This window comes from Onychostoma macrolepis, chromosome 24 (assembly GCF_012432095.1).
Source record: "Onychostoma macrolepis isolate SWU-2019 chromosome 24, ASM1243209v1, whole genome shotgun sequence".
NCBI classification, from domain to species: domain Eukaryota; kingdom Metazoa; phylum Chordata; class Actinopteri; order Cypriniformes; family Cyprinidae; genus Onychostoma; species Onychostoma macrolepis.
Genome location: NC_081178.1, coordinates 15,049,153 through 15,072,571, shown reverse-complemented (window position 1 = coordinate 15,072,571; position 23,419 = coordinate 15,049,153). Strand labels below are relative to the sequence as shown.

The 23,419-nt window shown below is 36.7% G+C and overlaps 3 protein-coding genes and 1 long non-coding RNA gene across 6 annotated transcripts in view; 1 reads left to right on the top strand and 3 right to left on the bottom strand.

The window, feature by feature from the left end:
• dok6 (docking protein 6) overlaps window positions 1–7,873 on the top strand; it is a 74,473-nt gene extending 66,600 nt beyond the window's left edge. Inside the window, exon 8 of one of the 2 annotated variants that reach the window (XM_058765249.1) lies at window positions 5,750–7,873. In XM_058765249.1, coding sequence (XP_058621232.1) covers window positions 5,750–5,898 — 149 coding nt within the window. In that variant the 3' untranslated portion in view covers window positions 5,899–7,873. Of the gene's footprint in view, window positions 1–3,403; window positions 3,544–5,749 lie in introns of those variants that run through there. The other variant, XM_058765250.1, reaches the window with a different exon arrangement.
• On the bottom strand, window positions 2,878–5,762 carry LOC131533141 (uncharacterized). Its single transcript, XR_009269048.1, has 3 exons — window positions 5,406–5,762; window positions 3,532–4,301; window positions 2,878–3,455 (listed from the first exon to the last, which is right to left on the bottom strand). It is a non-coding gene; the product is annotated as an uncharacterized LOC131533141 (long non-coding RNA).
• A 958-nt stretch (window positions 7,874–8,831) lies between the features above and the next one.
• On the bottom strand, window positions 8,832–15,824 carry cd226 (CD226 molecule). 2 transcript variants are annotated; one of them, XM_058765156.1, is made up of 6 exons: window positions 15,534–15,824; window positions 14,048–14,374; window positions 13,537–13,893; window positions 12,547–12,643; window positions 10,961–11,015; window positions 8,832–9,879 (listed from the first exon to the last, which is right to left on the bottom strand). In XM_058765156.1, exons 1-6 carry the CDS (start codon window positions 15,598–15,600, stop codon window positions 9,748–9,750), a joined length of 1,035 nt encoding a protein of 344 aa, XP_058621139.1. In that variant the 5' UTR covers window positions 15,601–15,824; the 3' UTR covers window positions 8,832–9,747. The 2 variants fall into 2 exon arrangements, with proteins under 2 accessions (XP_058621139.1, XP_058621140.1); XM_058765157.1 differs by having other exon boundaries at window positions 8,832–9,157.
• A 144-nt stretch (window positions 15,825–15,968) lies between these two features.
• Window positions 15,969–23,419, bottom strand: part of rttn (rotatin) — a 78,032-nt gene continuing 70,581 nt past the window's right edge. Inside the window, exons 46-50 of the mRNA XM_058765158.1 lie at window positions 19,972–20,180; window positions 19,481–19,757; window positions 16,635–16,738; window positions 16,324–16,393; window positions 15,969–16,190 (exon numbers count right to left, since the gene is read on the bottom strand). Coding sequence (XP_058621141.1) covers window positions 16,108–16,190; window positions 16,324–16,393; window positions 16,635–16,738; window positions 19,481–19,757; window positions 19,972–20,180 — 743 coding nt within the window. The 3' untranslated portion in view covers window positions 15,969–16,107. The remainder of the gene's footprint in view (window positions 16,191–16,323; window positions 16,394–16,634; window positions 16,739–19,480; window positions 19,758–19,971; window positions 20,181–23,419) is intronic.

Genomic DNA, 23,419 nt, shown 5'->3' with positions numbered 1-23,419 from the left:
CTAGAGCTGCCGTGTTAAGTCAGACTGGTGTGACCGCCTTGCTTTAATGTCAAGCCAATGACAAAACGTCTGTGTCCCACCAGGTTAGACCAGTGTACTGCAGCCTCTTGTGCGAGTGTATGTACACATTTGTGTGTGTGTGTGTGAGACAGCTGTGGTGTAACCCAGAGCCCCGGCACAGCAGGAGCTGTCTTGCACACAACAAATATGCTTGTTTACCATCCCGGCAGATAATTCCTTTTTTTGTTCTACCCGACTGAAACCGGGCCAAAACTTTGAGCAACAGATCTGCAGTATAATGACTTTATTTATTTATTTATTCATTTATTTTTAAAGACTGGCTTGTTTCAAGTGAGGTACGAAAAGCTTGTTTGGCTTCTGTCATTTCATAGGAACTAATGAAGAAGAATCGAGAGGTTGTCACTTGTTTTCTTCTCTGGTCGTTGTTAGTTGGAGCCCCTGCGGTGGGAACTGATGGTGTTGGCCAACTGGCTGTTTGCAGTCAAAATTGGGGAGTTAAACACAGCGGCACTTCTGTCGATGTTATTAGTTAGAATAAATGTAACGATGCCAGTGTTTGAAAATAAATCAATACACATTTTCTGTGCATGTTACTCCTTTAATGACATAAAAATAAGAGGAGATTGTCTTTTTACTTCCTCATTTAGTGTTTGATTGTTTAACGAGTTGTCTTTTCAGTATTATTTTAGTATTATTTGTATACTATTACAGTATTTTTAACTCATTCTATTTTTAGTTTTAAATATTTAATTTATTTTTAATAAAGTTATAGTAGTTTTAGCATAACAAACATTTTATATATATATATATATATATATATATATATATATATATATATATATATACACATATATACATACATACATACATACATACATGCAGTGGGGCAAAAAGTATTTAGTCAGCCACCAATTGTGCAAGTTCTCCCACTTAAAAAGATGAGAGGCCTGTAATGTTCATCATAGGTATACCTCAACTATGAGAGACAAAATGAGGAAAAAAAAATCCAGAAAATCACATTGTAGGATTTTTAAAGAATTAATTGGTAAATTCCTCGGTAAAATAAGTATTTGGTCACCTACAAACAAGCAAGATTTCTGGCTCTCACAGACCTGTAACTTCTTCTTTAAGAGGCTCCTCTGTCCTCCACTCGTTACCTGTATTAATGGCATCTGTTTGAACTTGTTATCAGTATAAAAGACACCTGTCCACAACCTCAAACAGTCCAACTCCAAACTCCACCATGGCCAAGACCAAAGAGCTGTCAAAGGACACCAGAAACAAAATTGTAGACCTGCACCAGGCTGGGAAGACTGAATCTGCAATAGGTAAGCAGCTTGCTGTGACGAATTATTAGAAAATGGAAGACATACAAGACCACTGATAATCTCCCTCGATCTGGGGCTCCATGCAAGATCTCACCCCGTGGTGTCAAAATGATCACAAGAACTGTGAGCAAAAATCCCAGAACCACACGGGGGGACCTAGTGAATGACCTGCAGAGAGCTGGGACCAAAGTAACAAAGACCTCAAATCCTGCAGTGCCAGACGTGTCCCCCTGCTTAAGCCAGTACATGTCCGGGCCCATCTGAAGTTTGCTAGAGAGCATTTGGATGATCCAGAAGAGGATTGGGAGAATGTCATATGGTCAGATGAAGCCAAAATAGAACTTTTTGGTAAAAACTCAACTTGTCGTGTTTGGAGGAGAAAGAATGCTGAGTTGCATCCAAAGAACACCATACCTACTGTGAAGCATGAGGGTGGAAACATCATGCTTTGGGGCTGTTTTTCTGCAAAGGGACCAGGACGACTGATCCGTAAACGAAAGAATGAATGGGGCCATGTATCGTGAGATTTTGAGTGAAAACCTCCTTCCATCAGCAAGGGCATTGAAGATGAAACGTGGCTGGGTCTTTCAGCATGACAATGATCCCAAACACACCACCCGGGCAACGAAGGAGTGGCTTCGTAAGAAGCATTTCAAGGTCCTGGAGTGGCCTAGCCAGTCTCCAGATCTCAACCCCATCGAAAATCTTTGAGTCCGTGTTGCCCAGCGACAGCCCCAAAACATTACTGCTCTAGAGGAGATCTGCATGGAGGAATGGGCCAAAATACCAGCAACAGTGTGTGAAAACCTTGTGAAGACTTACAGAAAATGTTTGACCTCTGTCATTGCCAACAAAGGGTATATAACAAAGTATTGAGATTAAATTTTGTTATTGACCAAATACTTATTTTCCACCATAATTTGCAAATAAATTCTTTAAAAATCCTACAATGTGATTTTCTGGATTTTTTTTTCTCATTTTGTCTCTCATAGTTGAGGTATACCTATGATGAAAATTACAGGCCTCTTTCATCTTTTTAAGTGGGAGAACTTGCACAATTGGTGGCTGACTAAATACTTTTTGCCCCACTGTATATATATATATATATATATATATGTATGTGTATGTATATATATATATATATGTATATGTATATGTATGTGTATGTAAATTTGAAGATCACGAAAGAAAAAACTAATTTTTAAAGAATCTTGTAAAGAATAAGAAATATTTATTGGACAAATCAGATATTAAGACATTCTTTTAATTTGTTCAATAATTTATAATTATATTATTTAATAATTTATATATTTACTCATTCTGCTTATATATTTGTCTTTTACTTTCTAATTTAGTGTTTCATGTTTAAAAGTTGTCTTTGCAGTGTTTTTTAGTATTTGTATACAATTATAGTATTTATGAATATTTATTAGTTTTAGTTTTTTTTTAGTTTTATGTTTTGTTCATGTAGTTTTAATTAATTTTTATTTTAGTTGTAATTTTAGTACAACTTAAACAAGACATATAGATCTGTATTTTATTTTTAAGATGTAAAGAAACTTGTAAAGAATAAGACATTAATTGGACAAATCAGATACTAAGATATTCTTTTAACTGTTTTTTTAAATAATTAATCATTTATATTAATTAATTTATATATTTATTATTTATATAATGTCTAATTATAATAATCTATAAACAATAATATAGAATTTCCTGAAGGTCACAAAATTAATTGTTCACATAATGTTTTTTCTTGTCCTGTTGTTGTATACGTCGGTTGAAATTAATAATGTATTTATAATGTAGACTATAGTCACGTCGTCTGGTTTTTCATTATAGTTTGACCCAGTATTTGATAAAGATACAGTTTCCTGGTTGCGCAGGTACAGTGTATTGCCTTTGTTATAAGAAAGTGATACAGCTTGTAGGCTCCAGACATTGCAAATATTGTGAGAGTGTGGGGTGTGTGTGTGTGTGTGTGTGTGTGTGTGCGCGCGTTATCATCCAAGTGCTGTTTATCTGGCCGTTGCTTCATTTCCTCCATCCTGTAGAGCTCACTGCCAGCTCAGATCATCTGTGGCGCGGTACCCTGACTGCAATTTCCTAAGGTGATGGAAACACACATGTGGACGGTGTCTGTCGGCAGGTCGCTGGAGCCACAGAGGCATAACATGTTTACCAAGCATGCAGGACAAGTGGCGCTCCGACTGCCCTTGGGTTCATACAGGCTCCCACAAATCCGCTTACATCAAAAGTGTGACATCTGGATGAGAGGACACCTTCTGTGCCGCCTGAATCATGTAGTAGAGCAGGAGCGCTCAGTTCTGCCACATCCAACCCTCCTCCAACACACCTGCCTGGAATTTTCAGGAAAACACAAGGGGAATCGGACTTTCGGATGAGGAGGGTTGGAACTAAACTCTATTTGATCTCCACTAGTTCACACAATTAAAGGTGCAGACACTTTAGGCTCAAGTCGTGTCGGTGATGTTTTAATGACTGCTAAGCAAAGCGTTATGTGTGGACAAGTAAGGTCAAGGTCTCCGAAATTAAACAGAATATACATAAAATCAATAGTTGAATCACTCAGATATCTGCATTGTATCAGCAGATAAATTAACATATCTGCTGAATATCATGTCTGCTTTGTATAATAAACTCTTAGTAGTCCGTACTGCATTACAGTAAGTTATAAACAAACAAAATGTTTGACTTATGTAAACTTATGCCACTCTCATATTATTTTTGCACTATGAATTTGCACAAAGCATAGTGTGACTGACTGCTTATTTTACACACTGAATGTGTATACAGGACTGTATGTAAATGTGTGTAAATGTACCGTACATTTAACGTTGCGATAAAATGGAAGTAGCAGCAGATCTTTGCTTCCACATTGAGCCATACGTCTTAGCACAACAGATATGTTTGGTGGGTTGTTGGAGTCAACTGTAATAAATAAATATATAAATTATTAATAATAAATAAAATAAAATGATAAAGCTTTGATCATACAACAAAGCATTTAAATATCACGTTGTAAGACATTGGGAGATACAGAGTGACAACTGATATGTGACCCTGGACCACAAAACCAGTCTTAAGTCGCTGGGGTATATTTGTAGCAAATGTATCAAAACTTAATTTTTGATTAGTAATATGCATTGCTAAGAACTTAATTTGGACAACTTTAAAGGCGATTTTCGCAATATATATATATTTTTTTTGCACCCTCAGATTCCAGATTTTCAAATAGTTATATCTCGGCCAAATATTGTCCAATCCTAACAAACCATACATCAGCTTTCAGATAATGTATAAATCACAATTTCGAAAAATTGACACTTAAGACTGGTTTTGTCGTCCAGGGTCACATATTTATATGCAATTGATGTAAGTAGTCTGCTTATAAAGATCTCATTGATTTAAATAGAAGCTATTATCATTTAATCTTATTTTTTGGCCATTTAAATATCACATACCAGCATATTACTGCTCAGTTTAGGCCTCTGAATAAAATTCTGTATAATCCCCCTCTTCAAATGTAAGCTCTATGAAACTCTCATGTATCAAGTAAGATAAGATCTATAACGTTTACTAATAGATAAAAATATTCTATATTATTAATAGATTAAACGAGACCGTTTACAAAACAGGTATATCTGAAAAGCATAAATATCCCGGAAATAGTATACTCCTTTGGCATAGCCTACTATTCTCAAAACACTAGGATTTGGCATGCACTAATTATTATTTTTATTTAGGACGGATAGTATGCGAATTGGGGACAGAGAGCTGGCGCAGGATTCAGCATGCTCAAAAATACATTGGTTTTCCAAAAAAAGAAAGAAAGAAACAGTTCCCCCCCAAACTAACCCACCCATCAGCCTGTAACAAGTTACAGTCTGCAATACCTATACGTTTCTCAGAAGCGGCTCGGTTGGATTCTAAATAAGGTCTGTCATTCGCTCGGTGAGCTTGTATTTGTTTGAGGCGGTGCTCTATATATGGGCTTGGGATTGTTAAGAAACAAGTTTTGTGTGCTTCGCCTACTTGGAGAGCAGGTATCCTTGTCTCACCCTGGATATTCTACTCCTCCTCATCCATAATTGATCACACAATCACCTCTAGAAAATCGAGTTAAGCCATCGTCCTCTCCTGCGAGCGTGCCAAACACTGATAGGTGGAGAGTTGCCAAGATCTTTTTTTTTTCCCTCTTGTTTGAGGAACGGTGTGATATTAATGCACAAGGCGATCAATGCTGCATTCAAGAGCGTAAGTTAATCGATGTGCAGGAATGTGTTTTACCGTACACTTCTTATTATCTTTACTCGAATGTCTTATGGAATCGGTGTCGTGTCGATAACACGCGTTATGATCTCTTTGGCTCTTTCAAGGTACGAGCTTGACTATGACGCTCATTCCGCGAGCGCAGACGTTTCAAAGCTTCCTTTCCGAGCAGACGGAGGAGGAACGGAACCAGGAGCAAGCGACAGCGGCCTCTAGCGGCTGCGACAGGGACTGCAGCAGCTCGCCGCTCCGTTGACTGCACGGTCACGGCTTCGAAAGCCACGACTCACGGACATTCCAAAGCTTTGGGAAGCTCATAATAGACACATGTACAGTATGAACTCTCTCTATATATGTATGTATATGTATGACTTAATAATTATTTGTAGAACAGTGTGTATACTAAAGACTCTAGGAGCCTCTTTTTGTACGTCTAAGAAAAAAGGAAAAAAAACAAAAAACAAATGCCAAAAAGTTGTACCATAATCTTTATTTTCCTTGTGTAGTTTAAGACAAATGGACTTTCTGCAGTTATTTTTCAGATTTACTGTAAATATGAATGCGCTGTAGCGCTTAACACCACAAGGTTCTTGCATTTTTGTCTGCCGTTGTAATGGGACACTTAGATTCTGTCAAACAAGTAGTCTGTTTGTGTTTTAGCACCCTGCACTTTTAAATTAGAGCTCGTTTTGCACTTTTGTCATTTTGCTTTGGGTTTCAATATGTGCAGCCATGTTGTCTGTAGATGCTTGCAGTGTGGGAAATGGGGAAAATGTATACTTTTAAAGGGATAGTTCACCTAAAAATGGATATTCTGTTCAATTTCCAAACTGGTATGACTTGCTTTCTTCTGTGGAACACAATAGAAGTCATTTTGAAGACTGCTGGATGCACATTTCCATCAAAAGCACTGTAAATGTATCATAAAAGTGTCCACAATACTCGATTCTGAATATTATGAATCCATACAATAGTGTTGTGTGATAAACAGATCCAAATTAAAGTGGTTATTCACTGGAAATCGTGAACAAATCGCAGATCTTTTCAATGAATCGGTTGATCTAGTTCACAAAAACAGTCTGAATGATTAATTTACTACTAGGCCTAACTATGCTTGCAAGTTCCATTGAACTCTATTGGTAATGATGGAATTTGCGACTATAGTTGCTTTGGGAAACACACCCCAGGTTTGAAATATGAAAATTAATTTTTTACATTTTTGGACGAACTATTCCATTTAATCTTTTCCCCCTTATTTTATATTAAATTAATTTCTGAAATGTGTCTACACACTGGACGAGAGGTTCGGTTAATCTGAATCTTCTCACACTGCAGAAGAAGTGCCTTCAGACTCTGCTAGACTGAGACTCTGGCTAGAACGCTGATTAAATTAGCATTCAGCCAGCCATCCAACATGTTTATAACTGAATTATGTCTATATGTTGACACTGCATTTGTCTAAAAGCAGAACAAAATGTCTATTCTCTCCCTGCACAGGAAAATGCTTTTCCAATAACTCTACTGAATGGGTTTCAAAGGTTCAAATGGTCTTGCAAAGATAGTGGATGATAGAAGTGTGCACAGAAACAATAATGCATTCAGTGCGACAATCAATTCAGATTTACTCGACCATAAAATACCTTTAAATGACTGTTGATGTTTTGTCTAATGTGCTAGAAAACCTGTTTCAACCAGAATAACACCACAAACGATCATGTCCATGACTCATGATGTGGAGTTAAAGGTTTGAGAAGCACATGAAAAAAAATCTCCCCCCCTTTTCCACATGTAATTATTTACTCAGAATTCATTCTAGTCAGCGTTTAGTAGAACTTGAATGTGAATTAACCTCTGTTTTATTGCAGTGTGCATTGTTCTTCATTTAAAATGTCTTTAAAAAGGGAATGCCCTTTTCTAAGGAGATTTCTAAGGGATATTTGGTCAAACACTGTGTTTTAATCCATAATATTCCAAATTTTGCCAGTTATGAACATTACATGGAAATTGCCTTTGGGCTTTTTCAGGAATCATTTCTTGTATAATGTCTTTCTGGTTGTGTTAAAGCATTTACACAGGTTTCAGTTTGTGTGTACGCTTATTTGTAATTGTATGTTGTTGTTTTTTAATCCATGTTTTATTTTATGGCATTAAGTAGAATTTTGTCCTGTGTGGATATGTCAATGTTTACTGAGTAAAATAAACTGAATGGACTTTACATAAACCCCTGAGTACAGTATATGCATCTGTGACAGAAATAATTCACCAAAAATGAATATGTATGTATATAATACATAGGCTAATATATACCAAGGCTGCAGTTATTTGATCAAAAATACAGTAAAACAGTAATATTGTGAAACATTATTACAATTTTAATGAACTGTTTTCTTTTTAAATATATTTAAAATGTAATTTATTCCTGTGATGGCAAAGCTGAATTTTCAGCAACATTACTCCAGTCTTCAGTGTCACGTGATCCTTCAGAAATAATTTTAATATGCTGATCTGGTGAAACATATAAAGCAGCAACAATATGAAACATTTCTTATTAATGTTGAAAACAGTTGTGCTGCTTACTATTTTTGTTGCTTGAATATTGAAATTGAATATTTCACAAAATGTGTATTTTCAGGATGAATAGAAAGTTCAAAAGAACAGCATTCATTTGAAATCGAGAGGATTTGTAACACACATACATGTAGAATTAATGATAATTATAATATTTTTAATCCTATGTTGATTTGGTGCTTAAACTGCAATATGCAACGTTTGGTTAAAATGAACAAAAATTGGTTATTGGCACATACATAAGACAAAACTGTGTTCTGTTCAAAGCCGTCTTCATTCCTTGATTCGCAATGGTTAGCTTATAATAATGATAATAATAATCGGTAAAGGCGGAATCACCTCAAACTGTGGAGAGTCTGCAAAAGACAGCGACAGAGGTCTGTGCTAAAACGAGAGTAAATATCGGCATGGCTTTCGAGAAATGGTGACAACTGGCGAAATCTGAAGGGTTAAAAGACTGACGTAGAGACGCCTTTTTTCCTGCTGAACAGGTAAGACATTTCAGTGGCTCAATAGGTAGCTAGCTAACTATCGTTAAGGCACTTGTTTTTTTTTTCCCTTTAAGAGTTGTTCATGTTACTTACATGAGTATGTAAACATGAGAAAAGCAAAAAGTCAACATTAAATGTTAATTTCTTTATATGAGTCTTAAAGAACATACATCAACAACATCGTACAGGCATAATACAGTGTCATGAGGCCAAATCCCATTAAGCCAAATTTTTGATTTGTAGATGCATCAAAATGTGATTCCTTTTATTCCTGTACATGTTAAGTGCTCTGTGCTCAAACATCACATCTGAACTCTTGAATGATCTTAATCATTTAAAGTCATATCTCGCAAACAAATTATATTCCGCCTGTAAGCTGAGCATTGTCAGTTCACCTACAAGTAAATGGAGCCATCCTCCTTTTCATTTTCATTCGTGAGGCTGGTACTTCCATTTCTGTGGAGAGAAAGCATTTGGACTCAAACTGAGACACGAGACAAGGATGTGATTTTGAGAAAATTCATCCACTCAAAAGCTCTCTGAGGTCCAATCATTTGATAATTAGAGTCACTCAAAGTAAAGTGTTGCTTCGGTGTCTGCTCACAGTGACCGTGCTTGGCTTATATCTGGCTTTGATACAGTCCAGAAAGCTTCTTAAGAAGATTACCTGTCAAACCGACTTCACTGAGGAGCAGAGAGGACATTTTCCCCAATGTGGTCATGAGTAGCCAACATCCAGCACCATTATGCAATGAAATGTCATGTAATGTGGGTTCAGGGCCAGGCTTGAATGGTTAATGTAATGATGAAGATGACGATGATGGTGGTAGTGGTTCATCAAATGACAAATTATATGCATGGCTCCATTAATCTTCTGCATTAGGAATTTCCCCTCTGATCCATCCATTAGTATTCAGGTGCAAAAGCATTTCTTGGCACTGGCGTTTGGTTTGTGTTTTATGATTTCTCCTGTTCGGCTACAATTCCTATTTTTTTCAACTAGTTCCTATTTTTCGGTTTTTAACTCTGTAGAATGGTAGTATATCTCATCTCTTTTGTTTGTGTTTTTCATGAGCTCTCACTATGTGAAAGTTAACATATATGTCTTTATCTCTTGCCCCACTTCTGGTCCCCTTTTTCATCCTGTCATAGACACAGCCATGGTCATATGTGTTACGCTGCCACAGAAAGAAAACATTGTGAGTTATGAATGAAATATTAGCATTAGACCTACTGCACAACAGTAGTGTTAAGGGACTTTCATTAGTAGCAGTTAAGCAAAGACATGACACCACTGTTCAATACAATATAATAAACATTATAATGGAAAATATAAAATGCAGAATTTATCTAAACTATATTGTGTAAAGTAAAAATGGCTTCAGGAGAGAGAAATTGGAAATGGATACGAGTGGTATATTTGCTTTGCGTTTTTGAAGCAGATATATGTACAAAATTATTATTAATGATACATTGTGTTAATCCCAACAATGAAATATGGCTGAATGTTTATATATAATATACAGCAGACAGAGTGAATTTCATGAAATATGTCCAGGTTGTTTTCAGTGTTATTAATAACTAAAACTAAAACCTTAAAATGAAAAAAAAAAAAAAGATTAAATAAATAAAATTTTAAATGAAAAATTGAAATAAAATAAGTTGAAGTGCTAGAATAAATTACTAAAACTAAAGCTGAAATAACAGTAAATTAAAGCTAAAGACAGGTTACTATACTATTAAACCGGTTATTATATTTTATTTATACTTATATGTATAAAATATTATTATAGTAAAATATTACTAAATATATACAGAAATATCAAATATTGAAATATTTTTATAATGTACACACACAAAATAATGAAAATATTATTAGAATATGATATAATACTGTTAAAATACTAATGTAAATGTTTTAAAAAAAAAGTATAATTGTTTTCAATTGTATAATTGTTGTAAATAAGTATTTATATTTACATTTGCTGCACTGAATTTCATTTGTTGATTTTAATATAATTTCAGTATGGACCAGATTATTCATTACTGCATTATTATAGTATTAAAAAGAGGGTTTTTAACCACACTACAATTTTGGAGGCGTAATGGAGTAGTGCAACCACAGTAAGTCACAGTGCACCAAAATAAATAAAAAATTTAAATTGAACACTCAATTTTGTGGTGTAATATGGTCATGGACCATTCACACAGCAACAATACGTGCTCAGCTGTGCAGAGCAAACTGACTGACATATTTACCTGTCTTTTGGCAGGGTGCAGTTTGATTCTGTACTCCTCTCTCTTCTTTTTCATCCTGTGAAAAACAGTTTAGAAATTGAGTGATGGTTTACTCTAGATGACAGACATTAAAGGCCGCTTAATCATTTTATTAAGGAGCAGGAAAGCAAACACTGCAGTATAGAGATAACCTCGCTTCACTGCAAAATAATAGACTGCACACTCAGTGTAAAACTTAGTAAGGCTGGCAGCAAGTGTGTCGGACATATGGTGAAGACGAGGAGGGGATGGGATTTCACAGCCAATTATCTGAGAGACCTCTTAACAGACAAACCAGATGCTTATAACTTCATATCTAATGAAAGCTATGGGAAATGCATTGTCCTTCAACTGTCAATCCAAATTCAGTCACAAGAAGCACAGAACACAAGTCTGCGCAGTTATACTAGCAATTAATCTGTCCATGCTTCCTGTTTTTAGTTATGTTAGCCCTCACGAATTCCACATAAAATTTGGAAATAATGGTTTTTGCTGTTTATCATCTGGTCGAGCACATCCTATAACAACAAGACATCCTTACTCAAGTACTCAAGATGATTTGAACCTCAAGTGTAAAAACTACGGTGGCCCAGTAGTGCACAACACAACAAAATTATCAAAACACAGCAAAATCACCACAACACAATGCATAGGACTAATTTTGTGGTGTTGTGCTTATTTCTGTGTGTTGCGGCTCGTTTCTGATGCATTGTGCTAATTTCTGTTGTGTTGTGCTACTTTTGTGTTGCAGCTTGTTTCCATTGTATTGCAACTTGTGTCCGTTCTGTTGTGCTAATTTTGTTGTGTTGCGGCTTCTTTCCATTGTTTTGTGGCTTGTTTCCGCTGTGTTGTGCCAATTTCATTGTGTTGCGGCTTGTTTCCATTTTGTTGTGCTAATTTCATTGTGTTGCGGCTTGTTTCCATTTTGTTGTGCTAATTTCATTGTGTTGCGGCTTGTTTCCGTTTTGTTGTGCTAATTTCATTGTTGTGGCTTGTTTCCGTTGCGTTGTGCCAATTTCATTGTGTTGCTGCTTGTTTCTGTTGTGTTGTACCAATTTGATTGTGTTGTGCTAATTTCCGTTGTGTTGTGCTACTTTTGTATTGCGACTTGTGTCCGTTTTGTTGTGCCAATTTCATTGCGTTGCTGCTTGTTTCTGTTGTGTTGTACCAATTTGATTGTGTTGTGCTCATTTCCGTTGTGTTGTGCTACTTTTGTATTGCGACTTGTGTCCGTTTTGTTGTACCAATTTGATTGTGTTGCTGCTTGTTTCCATTGCGTTGTGCTCATTTCCGTTGTGTTGTGCTACTTTTGTGTTGCGGCTTGTTTCCATTGTATTGAGACTTGTTTCCGTTTTGTTGTGCCAATTTCATTGTGTTGCTGCTTGTTTCTGTTGTGTTGTGCCAATTTCGTTGTGTTGCGGCTTGTTTCCATTGTATTGTGACTTGTTTCCGTTTTGTTGTGCTAATTTCGTTGTGTTGCAGCTTGTTTTCGTTGTGTTGTGCACTACTGGGCCACTGTAAAAAACTGCTGGGCATTTATGAATGAATAATACAGTAATATGACACACCTGTTCAGCCATGTCAGTAATAAAATCATCAGAAGAATGACAGCAACCAGCCCTCCTCCAATATACACATACAGCATGTAATGAAGACCCCTAAAATCTGAAATAAGTGATAAACAGGCATGAAACTTCAGCTAAATCAAATATTTAATTCTCCAAATGTAAGGAAAGATTAATGAAACATTTATGATCTAAGCTGCAGCAGGACAGTGTTCTCAAAATAAAACAATGGAGTATGAAAAAAAAAGTAATAGTTTGGCTTAAGTTCTTCAAAAATAGATACTAACTATCCTGAATCAAAATTAAGAACCTTGAATGCAAAATGACACAGGGCAATTTTGGGGATTTTTTCTTCTCTCAATAAAATGATTTCATTTATTGATTTTCCATGCTTCTTATATAAATCTGGTATGTTAGCCTAAGCAATGTATTTTACATGTTTGTTGGTCCGAGATTCAGAATTTTTTTGTACATTTTTAAAGCGTAAAAATGCTTGTATTTGCAAATTCTTTGCAAAGAGGGTAAAAAAATGTTTATTACATGATATTACATGACCTTAACGTTTTTCAGGACTGTCAATCTCATATTTTGAGTTGGGAAAAAAAATGGTCTAAATAAATCTTAGTATGGCAGTGGTTCTCAACCAAGAGCCCGGGGTCCACTAGGGGGCATCAATGACTTGTTCTTCTTGTTTTTTTACAAAAGGCAAATCAAGCTAAAACAAGTCAAAATGAAAATATTATTATTTTAATTTACCCCCCAAATTATTTGGGGAAATGTGGACAAAAGAACATGCAAATCAGAGATGTCCAAACCAGGATCTGTGGGCCAAAGTTGGTCCGTGATGACCTTTGATTTGGCCCATCATGCCAGATCACAAGAGGGGGGAAATAGCAACAAAAATGATGCCATGCATAATGATTTTTGGTCCTTGTAAAGAACAGTTTGGGCGCCTCTGCTGTAAATAAACAGATAGTTCAACCCTTGTCCTACCTTGAGCAGGTAGAGTGGTCAGCAGGATTGTGGTGGACTGGACACCGGTGTCTGTGCTAAAGTTGCAGCGGTAGAGTCCTCCATCTTCTCTGACAATGTTGGTGAGGTGCAGACGGACCTCCATAGCATCACTGCAGTTCAGTCGTCCTCTACTGTTGAACTCACTCAGCTCCACGCCATCTTCTAGCATCTGACATGTTGCTATAATATTACTACCGCCCACCTCAGCATCCAGTTTCTCAATGCTTACTTGGTAAACCTCACCGTTGTGGACAAGGTCACACGTAATGGTCAGGTTGTCGTTCTCTGCGGCTACCAACTTAGTGTCCGGTTGAATAGAGAAGATGGTGGTGATTGCTAGACAAAAAAAGGAGTATAAGTCTATATGATATACAAGTATGAACCTAGTTAGCCATTCTTACTGTATACTTTGGAATCACAATTCAGGGTTAAACCTGTTGGGGTTTTATCTGTAATGTTGGAAAATGTAACGTGGTGAAATATAATTCACCTGCTTTTTCGACAAATGTGTCTTTGGTCCATGAACCCTGAGGATAAGTCTGCAGAGAGCAATGATACTGGCCGATGTCACCCTCAGTGACATTCATTATGGAAATGCTGCCGTCCATCGCGGTGGATTTCAGAAACGTCACTCTGCCGTCATATGATGGCTCATAGTTGGAGCCATACTGAGGATGGTAAACAGCTACAGGTTGTGAAAGAGACTTTTTAGTCCAAGAGACCATAATGAGCTGGCCAGTCCACGGACACAGGCAGTCCAATACCATTCCTTCCTGCAGTGTGACTTTTGATTTTGGGGCTTTCATCTGAACGGAGCCTGGAAGACCATTACGGAAGTGTGGAAAATCAGACAGAGATAAAAATGGACACAGATGAAAACAAAATCATCTAAAGATATATCATTTCAAATCAACAGACTCTGGCAGAGAACATCAGGGTTCACGCACACCTTCTGACCACCATTTTTTTTTTCACTGGGCATTTGCAATTGCTGGATTTAAAAAAAAAAAAAAATATTTTCAACTCACAAAAGAATTGATGAATTATTTTAGAAATGCTCTACTGTTCAAAAGTTTGGGGTCTGTAAAATAAAAAAAAAATAAAAAAAGTTTTTGAAACAAGTCTCAAACAAGGCTGCATTTATTTGAATAAAAATACAGTTAATATCGTGAAATATTACAATTAAAAAAAAAAAAATCATGCAAAGCTGAATTGTTCAGCATCCATTACTCCAGTCGCATGATCCTTAAATCATTTAGATATGCTGATTTCAAGCTGTTCAAGAAACATTTCTTATAATCAATCTTTAAAACAGTTCTGCTTAATTTTCTCTTCTTTTTTTTTTTTTGTGGAAACAAATAAGTTCAAAATAACAATATGAAATAGAAAAATTTTGTAATAGCTAAATCAGATATAAATTATGTATCAATTAAACATTACTATTACATGACAAACATAATGTATTAAAATATTAAATATATTTCCAGGACTGATTTATTTTACCTAAGTAAAAGTAAAGGCATAAAGGCATACAATTGCTGGTGTGGTTTCTCTGTCACCACGTACACATTGTTTATTGAAATTGCAGAAAAATCTTATAAAGCTAAACATTAATGGTTATTAAACTGCATTTTGCAACTAAACTAACAAAAATGATCCAACCAACAACCACAAGTACAAACCAAATTTACTTTCAATGTAACCACATATTCTCATTCCTTTTTGAAAGGATTATAAAAAAATAAATAAAAAATCAGATTATTTCATCTTCAAAATGGATAAAACTGATTTATATTCACCCTATCAGCATTGAAAGTCATTTCAATTCATATGTAAACAGGAAAACTGTTTATCATGCTAAAGAACTGCCATTCATGCTTGCGTCCTTTGATATTTACATAAATTAAGAACAAACAATAGGCTATAGTTTAATTTTTTTTTATAAGCAAGTTTCTACCTTTGCTAAAAAAAATTACCTTTTAGAAAACAGAGCTGCATCATGAGTACCAAGAAGTACCAGTAATCCTTTTGTACTGCCACCATCTTGCTCCTCTGAGACAGAATGAATACAGCATTGACGAGGACTGAGGCGACCACAGCACTTTCTGTGTTCAGCTGCAAGACTCTGCAATCACATCCTCAACCAGCAGATAAACACTGTTAGAGAGGAGGTGTTAAGTTCACCAAACAATAATTCTACCCCACGTTTTTTTTGTTTTGTTTTTTGTTCACCTGAAACCAATCTCTGAATTCCCCTATGATAAAATAAAAAGGAATGGAAAAATCATGACCTTATGTAATTCATCCAGAAAGTGATAGTACACCCAAAAATATAGCGGTTTTTTTTTTTTTTTTTTTTTTTACAGTGCATGTGATCCTTTTTTACAGTTGGAGAATGGAGAGGCGTCTACTGTAAAACCAGCTCATTTATTGATTTGCTACAAAACAAAAAAATATATACAAAATCTCAGAATGAAATATTCCATATTGTACCAAAACATAAGTAAACGTTCACATTATTAGGTGACTTTCATGATCCCAGAGAGGCACTTAGGAGCTGAAGATGTGTGTGAGATTTCTCAGGCACTTCAGAAGATAGACCTTCAGGGTTTTGTCACTTGTCTGCTCTTCATCTGTATGAACAAACAAACAGACAATTACCACAAATTCTCAGGAAAGATCCATTCCTGATGCATCTACTGCTGTAGTACCATCAGAGAGTAAAAATGAGAGGCTCTACAATGATCAAACTGAATATATTCCCACCTTTCCTGGCAGACATGTATGCCTCTTCAACTTTCAGTCTGATGGAAGGACACTTCAAAGTGGCCTTTGCCTTTATAAGAGGAGATATGCAGGATGGAAAAATAAAGGTTGAGACAGATCATAAAAGTGTGAGCTGCCAGACTCGCATGTAATTTGTGTTTATAAAAATGATCATGAAATCTACGTCGATGCCAAAGAACTATCGCTTGACTCTAGTAGTACTATTCAATATTCTTTCCCAATATTTCATTATTCAAGTTGTCATAATGTCATTATATAATAACAAGATGCCATTGACTAAATGACGTTACCTTCTGATTGTTGTGCAACAGAGCCCAAAGCGCAGAAGCTCCTATGGTACGTATTTCTGACGAGCTACTGCCCAAACAAGAGATTAGCAGCTCAACAGCTTTATCTGAAAAATATAATATTTAAATATTTAATATAATATTTATGTCTATGTATTTACAGTGCCTTGCGAAAGTATTCATACCCCTTTGTTTTTGTTTTTTTCCTCCATGTTTTGTTATGTTGCTGCCTCGTGTTAAACTGCTTTCAATTAAAAAAAATTTCCACATTAATCTACACTCCATACACCATAATGGTAAAGCAAAAAACGGGTTTTTAACATCTTTGCAAATGTATTAAAAATAAAAAAAAACTTAAATGATTCCATTGCATAAGTACTCATACCCTTATCTGGGACAGTAGCTCAGGAGCATTCATATTGCTTAGATATGACTCTATTACTTAGAGTGAAGTTAACCTGTGGCAAATTCAATTGAATGGGTATGATTTGGAAAGGCACACACGTCTTAATAAAAGGTCTAACAGCTGATAATGCATATCAGAGCAAAAACCAAGCCCTGAGGTCAAAAGAACTGCCTGTAGAGCTCGGAAACAGGTTTGCATCAAGCCACACATCTGGGGAAGAGTTCAGAAAAAAATTCTGCTTCACTGAAGGGTCCCAGAAACATGTAGTCTGTTACCCTTCATGGAAGAAGTCTGAAACAACCAGGACTCTTCCTAGAGCTGAACTCCTGGCCAAACTGACCAATTGATTGATGGAGAAGGGCTTTGGTTAGTGTGGTGACCAAGAACCTGATGGTCACTCTAGTTGAGCTCCATGGTCATATGTGGAGATAGGAGAAATCTAAAGAAGGACAAACATCACTGCAACACTCCACCCATCTGGGCTTTATGGCGGTGTGGCAAGACTCAATCCTCTCCTCAGTTAAGACGCATGAAAACACACTTGGAATTTGCAAAAAAGCACCTAAAGGACCCTCAGATTGTGAGAAACAATATTCTCTGGTCTGATGAACCTCAATTCTAAGCATCATGTTTGAAGGAAACCAGGCAATGCTCATCACCTGCAGAGTACCATCCCAAAAGTAAAGTGTGCTGGTAGCAGGCTCATGCTATGGGGCTGTTTTTCAGCGGCAGGGACTGAGGGACTCGTCAGAGTTGAAGAAAAGCTCAATGCACCAAAATATTGAGATAGCCTTGATGAAAACCCAGTCCAGAGCATTCAGAACCTCAGACTGGGCAGAAGGTTCACCTTCCAACAGGACAATGAACCTAAACACGCAGCAAGAGTGGCTTATAGACAACTCTGTGAATGTCCTTGAGTAGCCCAGACAAATATTTCTGGAGAAACCTGAAAATGTGCATCTGCCCCCATCCAACCTGACAGAGTTTGAGAGGTGAGGAGAAGAATGGCAGATAATTGCCAAATGCTGATGAGCAAAGCTTGTCGCATAAAAAAAAAAAAAAAAAAAAAGACAAGGCAGTAAAGGTGCTTCAGCTAAATATTTAGTTAAGGGTATGGATACTTACGTAATGTACTTATTTCAGTTTTTTTATTCTTTTAATAAATTCACAAAGTTGAAACAATTCTGTTTTTGCTTTGTCAGTATGGTGTATGGAGTATAGATTGATAAAAAGTAATTTAAAGCAGTTTAACATAAGGCAGCAACATGAGAAAAATTAAGGGGTATGAATACTTTCGCAAGGCACTGTATATGTAACATTAGTAAAACTCTCTCACACACACTCAAAAACTATATATTTTTTATAACAATTTTATTATTATAGCAAATATTTTAAGTAATAAATTTTTTTTTTTTTTTTTGTAGTGTACATTTGCTGCTTCATGTGCATATTCGCATCATGTCAAGATAAACATCTTATTTCCGTCACTTTCTATAAAAAGGAATTGGGCGGAAACGTTGGTTTGATGAGTAAAAGTATTATCACTACACTGCGGCTGTTGTGACATCCGGATTTCGGTGTTTGTGTGTAGCTAGACTCAAATACTGGGTGTGGTGGATCATTTTTACACTTGCAGTGTCTAATTGATCTTAAAAGACTAGAAACTATAATCACAGACCTACCAAAAAAAGAAGAAAGAAATTTTTTGGGGGGGAGAAAAATATATTAGCCATGCCAATTAATCAAATTAAATTTGGCTATTTTGTTAAAGGGATAGTTCACTCAAAAATGAAAAATTCTGTCATTAATTACTCACCCGTCGTTCCAAACCTGTAAGACCTTTGTTTATCTTCGGAACACAAATTAAGATATTTTTGATGAAATCCGAGAACTTTCTGACCCTCAATAGACTGCAACGCAACTGAAAAAGTCAAGGCCCAGAAAGGTAGTAAGGACATCAGTGATATCAGTGGTTCAACCGTTGTTATGAAGGTACGAGAATACTTTTTGTGCACAAAGAAAAAAAAAAAAAAGACTTTATTCAACAATTTCTTCTCTTCCGTGTCAGTCTCTGCCGAATGTTCACGATAGTACCACGATGCATACGTTCCATGCACACAAAAAGTATTCTCGTAGCTTCATAAAATTACGGTTGAACCACTGATGTCACATGGACTATTTTAACAATGTCCTCACTAACTTTCTGGCCAAAAATATCTTAATTTGTGTTCCGAAGGTGAAAAAAGGTCTTATAGGTTGGAAACGACATGTGACATGAGTAATTAATGACAGAATTTTCATTTTTGGGTGAATTATCCCTTTAACCATGCCCATTAGATCTTGGCATTGGCATTATCCACTCAAAGAGGAACATGTTGGTCAACCATTAACATGTAAATCCCTGTAATGTAAATGTAAATCCATATAAATCCAGCGCTCATACCATTGGCTAAGACTTTGGGCTTGTTAGCGGAGCAGAAGCAGATGTTATGGAGAATGAGCAGGATGGTGGGTTTAGAGCTGGAGTGTTTGGACTGGGCCAGACCGACCAGCAGCTCCAAAGCCCCTCGGAGCCTGAGGATCATCTGCTGTCCGTCCTCCCCGAACGACACATTCAGCAGCAGCTTGAGCCAGAGGAACAGAGGCTCCGCCGCCGGACTGCCGCTTCGACCACCTGCCTTAGGCATGGGGAGAGACAGGAAGGGCTGCAGGAAGTTACTCTAGGGAAAACAAGAAGAGTGGTTTTGTTAACACTTCTCTATGAAACAAAAAAGCTGATATGCAACCAAAGGAGTCATAAAAGGATTTCTTGTTGTAGAGCCGAATTATCTAGTTATATTATTTACTTTATATTTACAGCCTGAAGTGTCTCAAAAGGTTATATTTCTTCCTCCCCTGAATTATTTTTTGCTTTAAACATAACCAGTGAGTTACCTTCAGCAGTACCCCTTTGCAGTCCCTTGAGATGGCCAGGTTGGCCAGCAGTGAGAAAGCCAGACTGTGGATGCTGCTGTTGTCAGGGGCAACCTGGGAGGCCAGTTTCATCACCCCATGCATCAGTGAATTTGTGACCGCAGTCTTAGGGAGAACAGCCTGAACTGCGCCAGAGCAACCACTGCTGCTGCTACATAAAGCACTGCATGCTGGAAGAGAACAAAAGAGAGACAGAGCGAAAGAGAGATAACTTGATTATGGAAAAAAACTAGAACGTATACAAAGAAACTACACAACTGTATCTCAGAAAGATAAAATCACAATGTTGAGGAAACGAAACTGTTATTCAGTGTTTCTTATCAGTGAAGGGCACCTTCCCAAACCCTGAAATGGGGCCAAACACCTTGCATAACAAAACAATTGTAGCTTTAAACAAACATTTCACTCATTATTAAAATACTACTAATTTATTAATAAATAATCATGTATATACAGTATACACATACACTGAATATGTATACATACCACAGTCCAAAAGTGTGGGGTCAGTAAGATTTATATATATATATTTAATAATTATGAAATGAATACTTCTACTGAGCCGCTCAAAAGTTTGGGATCAGTAAGATTTTTAATGTTTTTAAGTTATTTTGTGAAACATTATTGCAATTTAAAGTAACAGTTTTCTGTTTTAATACACTTTAAAATATAATTTATTTCTGTGATCAAAGCTGAATTTTTAGCATCATAGCTCCGGTTTTCAGTGTCACATGAGCCTTCAGAAATCATTCTAATATGCTGATTTATTTAAATTACCACAGTTGCCACAAAAATATTAAGCAGCACATTTGAACAATGATAATAATAAATGTTTCTTGAGCAGCAAATCAGAATATTAGAATGATTTCTGAAGGATCATATGACACTGAAGACTGGAGTAATGACTGCTGAAAATTCAGCTGTGCATCGCAGGAATAAAGTACATTATAAAATATAGCAAAATAAAAAACAGCTATTTTAAATAGAAATATTATTTCACAATATTATAGTTTATACTGTGTTTTTGATCAAATGAATGCAGCCTTGGTGAACATAAGTGACTATTTCTACGAAAACCTTACTGATTTCAAACTTATGAATGGTTCTTTCTTTCTTTTTTCCCCACGGTGCTGCAAAAGGAAACTTTGCCAGCGATATAAAACCACACAAGCCTTTTCTTTTTGGTATTCATCTTGTCTCAAAATATCACTGCACAGTTGTGTAACAATGAGCGTGGAAACTCAATGGAAACAGAATTGTTCCACTGTGTTTAACTCTATTAAAATTAACCATTTCCTCCTGGTCTAACAATGCTGCATTTAGTCAAGTATCAAAACCACTAAATGTCTCACTTCTGGGTAAGTGGACAGACGCATTTTGAAGAACAGCAAGACTGCAGGTGAATCATTTAACATGATGCTAGATTATTGAGAGACCTCAGCAGGGTTTTGCTTGCCAAAGAAATCCAATATTAATCAGCCAGATGAAAGAATGAGGGTTGTGTGTTGCAGGTTAATGAATTATATAATAAAAATGACACAGGACAGAATATGATGGTGAGGAAAATGTGCTGGAGGGCTGATTCCATAATTGAAGAACCAGCCTCATGAACTTTCAACATCACCTGCTGTTAACACAGACCTTGAGAAACACCACACCTGACAGTATGCCATTGTAGCCTAGTGCTTGTTAAAGCATACTGACAGCCCAAACACACACACAGGCGCAAAAACACAAATGTGCACCCACACACACACACACACACACACACACACACAGACAGACAGACATATACGTTCAGACTAACATACACCCATGCGCTGCTGGCTCTTCACAGGTGTGAAGCCACATCCTGCCTCAAAGCACAGCTTTCCATGAGCTCATATATGACAGAGCAATCATTGTGTTCAAGAAAACACACTCACCAACAGACACTTTCATGTACAACACTCTCTCTTTCTCACACACGTGCAAATGCTTTCATGTGTAACCGTCTCCCTCAAATAAACGCGCACACACACACAAAGCAGTTGTTCCACATAACATTCAGATTTTTTAATACTTTTTCTGTAATATTTAAAAGGGGATGTCTTAGATTTCAAAAACCTATTAGATAATTAGATCAATTTCACTTCAAGTCACCATGAAATCCTAATTGATAATTCTTTATTAAATACTGCAGTGTTTATTATTTATTTATCCGTGCACAGTATTTTTTTTTTTTTTAATTCACGTGCACTGGTGCAAGGGGCAGGACAATAATTCCTCTCCTCCAGCAACCTGTCACTCACAGGAGGTCGCGGCAAACAACAACGAACCAATAATTTCCTGATAGACAAAATCATATCCCACCCTACGTTTTTTCTCATTTGAGAAGCAATAAAAATAATTATTTTAAATGTTTATAGATCTTTTGCTACTTTTGAATGTTTGGAAACTGCAAGATATTTCCAGTATTACCATGACAGAAAGTGCATCACCGTTTGTTCTATAGTTTCAGAGCAGTCAGAGTAGCCATAATGACCCCTGCCCACCAGCGAAAGCACCTGCAATGGGCACATGGCCATCAGAAATACTCTGATAAGTACAACCTATTTAAAGATTGTTGCAGACCACAGACTTCATGGCAACAGTGTTCCCTAATGATAATGGCCTCTTTCAGCAGGATAATGCACTCTGACACACTGCAGAAATAGTTCAGGAATGGTTTGAGGAACATGACAAAGAGTTCAAGGTGTTGCCTTGGCCTCCAGCTTGCCCAGAACTCAATCCGACTGAGCATCTATAGGATGTGCTGGACAAATAAATCAGATCCATGGAGACTTAAAGGATTCGCTGCTTATGTCTTGGTGCCAGATACCACAGGACACCTTCAGAGGTCTTGTGGAGTCCATGCCTCGGCGCACCAGAGCTGTTTTTGCAGTGCGAGGGGGACCTACAGAATATTAGGCAGGTGGTTTTAAAGGGATAGTGCCCCCAAAAATAAAAATGATTTAATTCATTACTCACCCTCATGTTGTTCCAAACCCGTAAGACCTTTGTTTATCTTTGGAACCCAAATTAAGATAATTTTGATGAAATCCGAGAGTTTTCTGACCCTGCATAGAATGCAACGCAACTGACACGTTCAAGGCCCAGAAACATCGTTAAAATAGCCCATGTGACATCAGTGGTTCAACCTAAATTTTACGAAGGTACGAGTATACTACGGCATAATTGTGTTTTTACAAGCGACAACGGTGTACCAGTTCAAACGCCATGGCGAAAGTTCGAGCAAAGCATGCTAACTGTTCTGTCTTTGGCTGGACTGACAAGCACAGAACATTATTTAGAGTACCAGCCTCAGAGGATACAAGAGAGCAGAGGACTTTATTTATTTACTGTATATTATGCTGCTGCCACACAGATC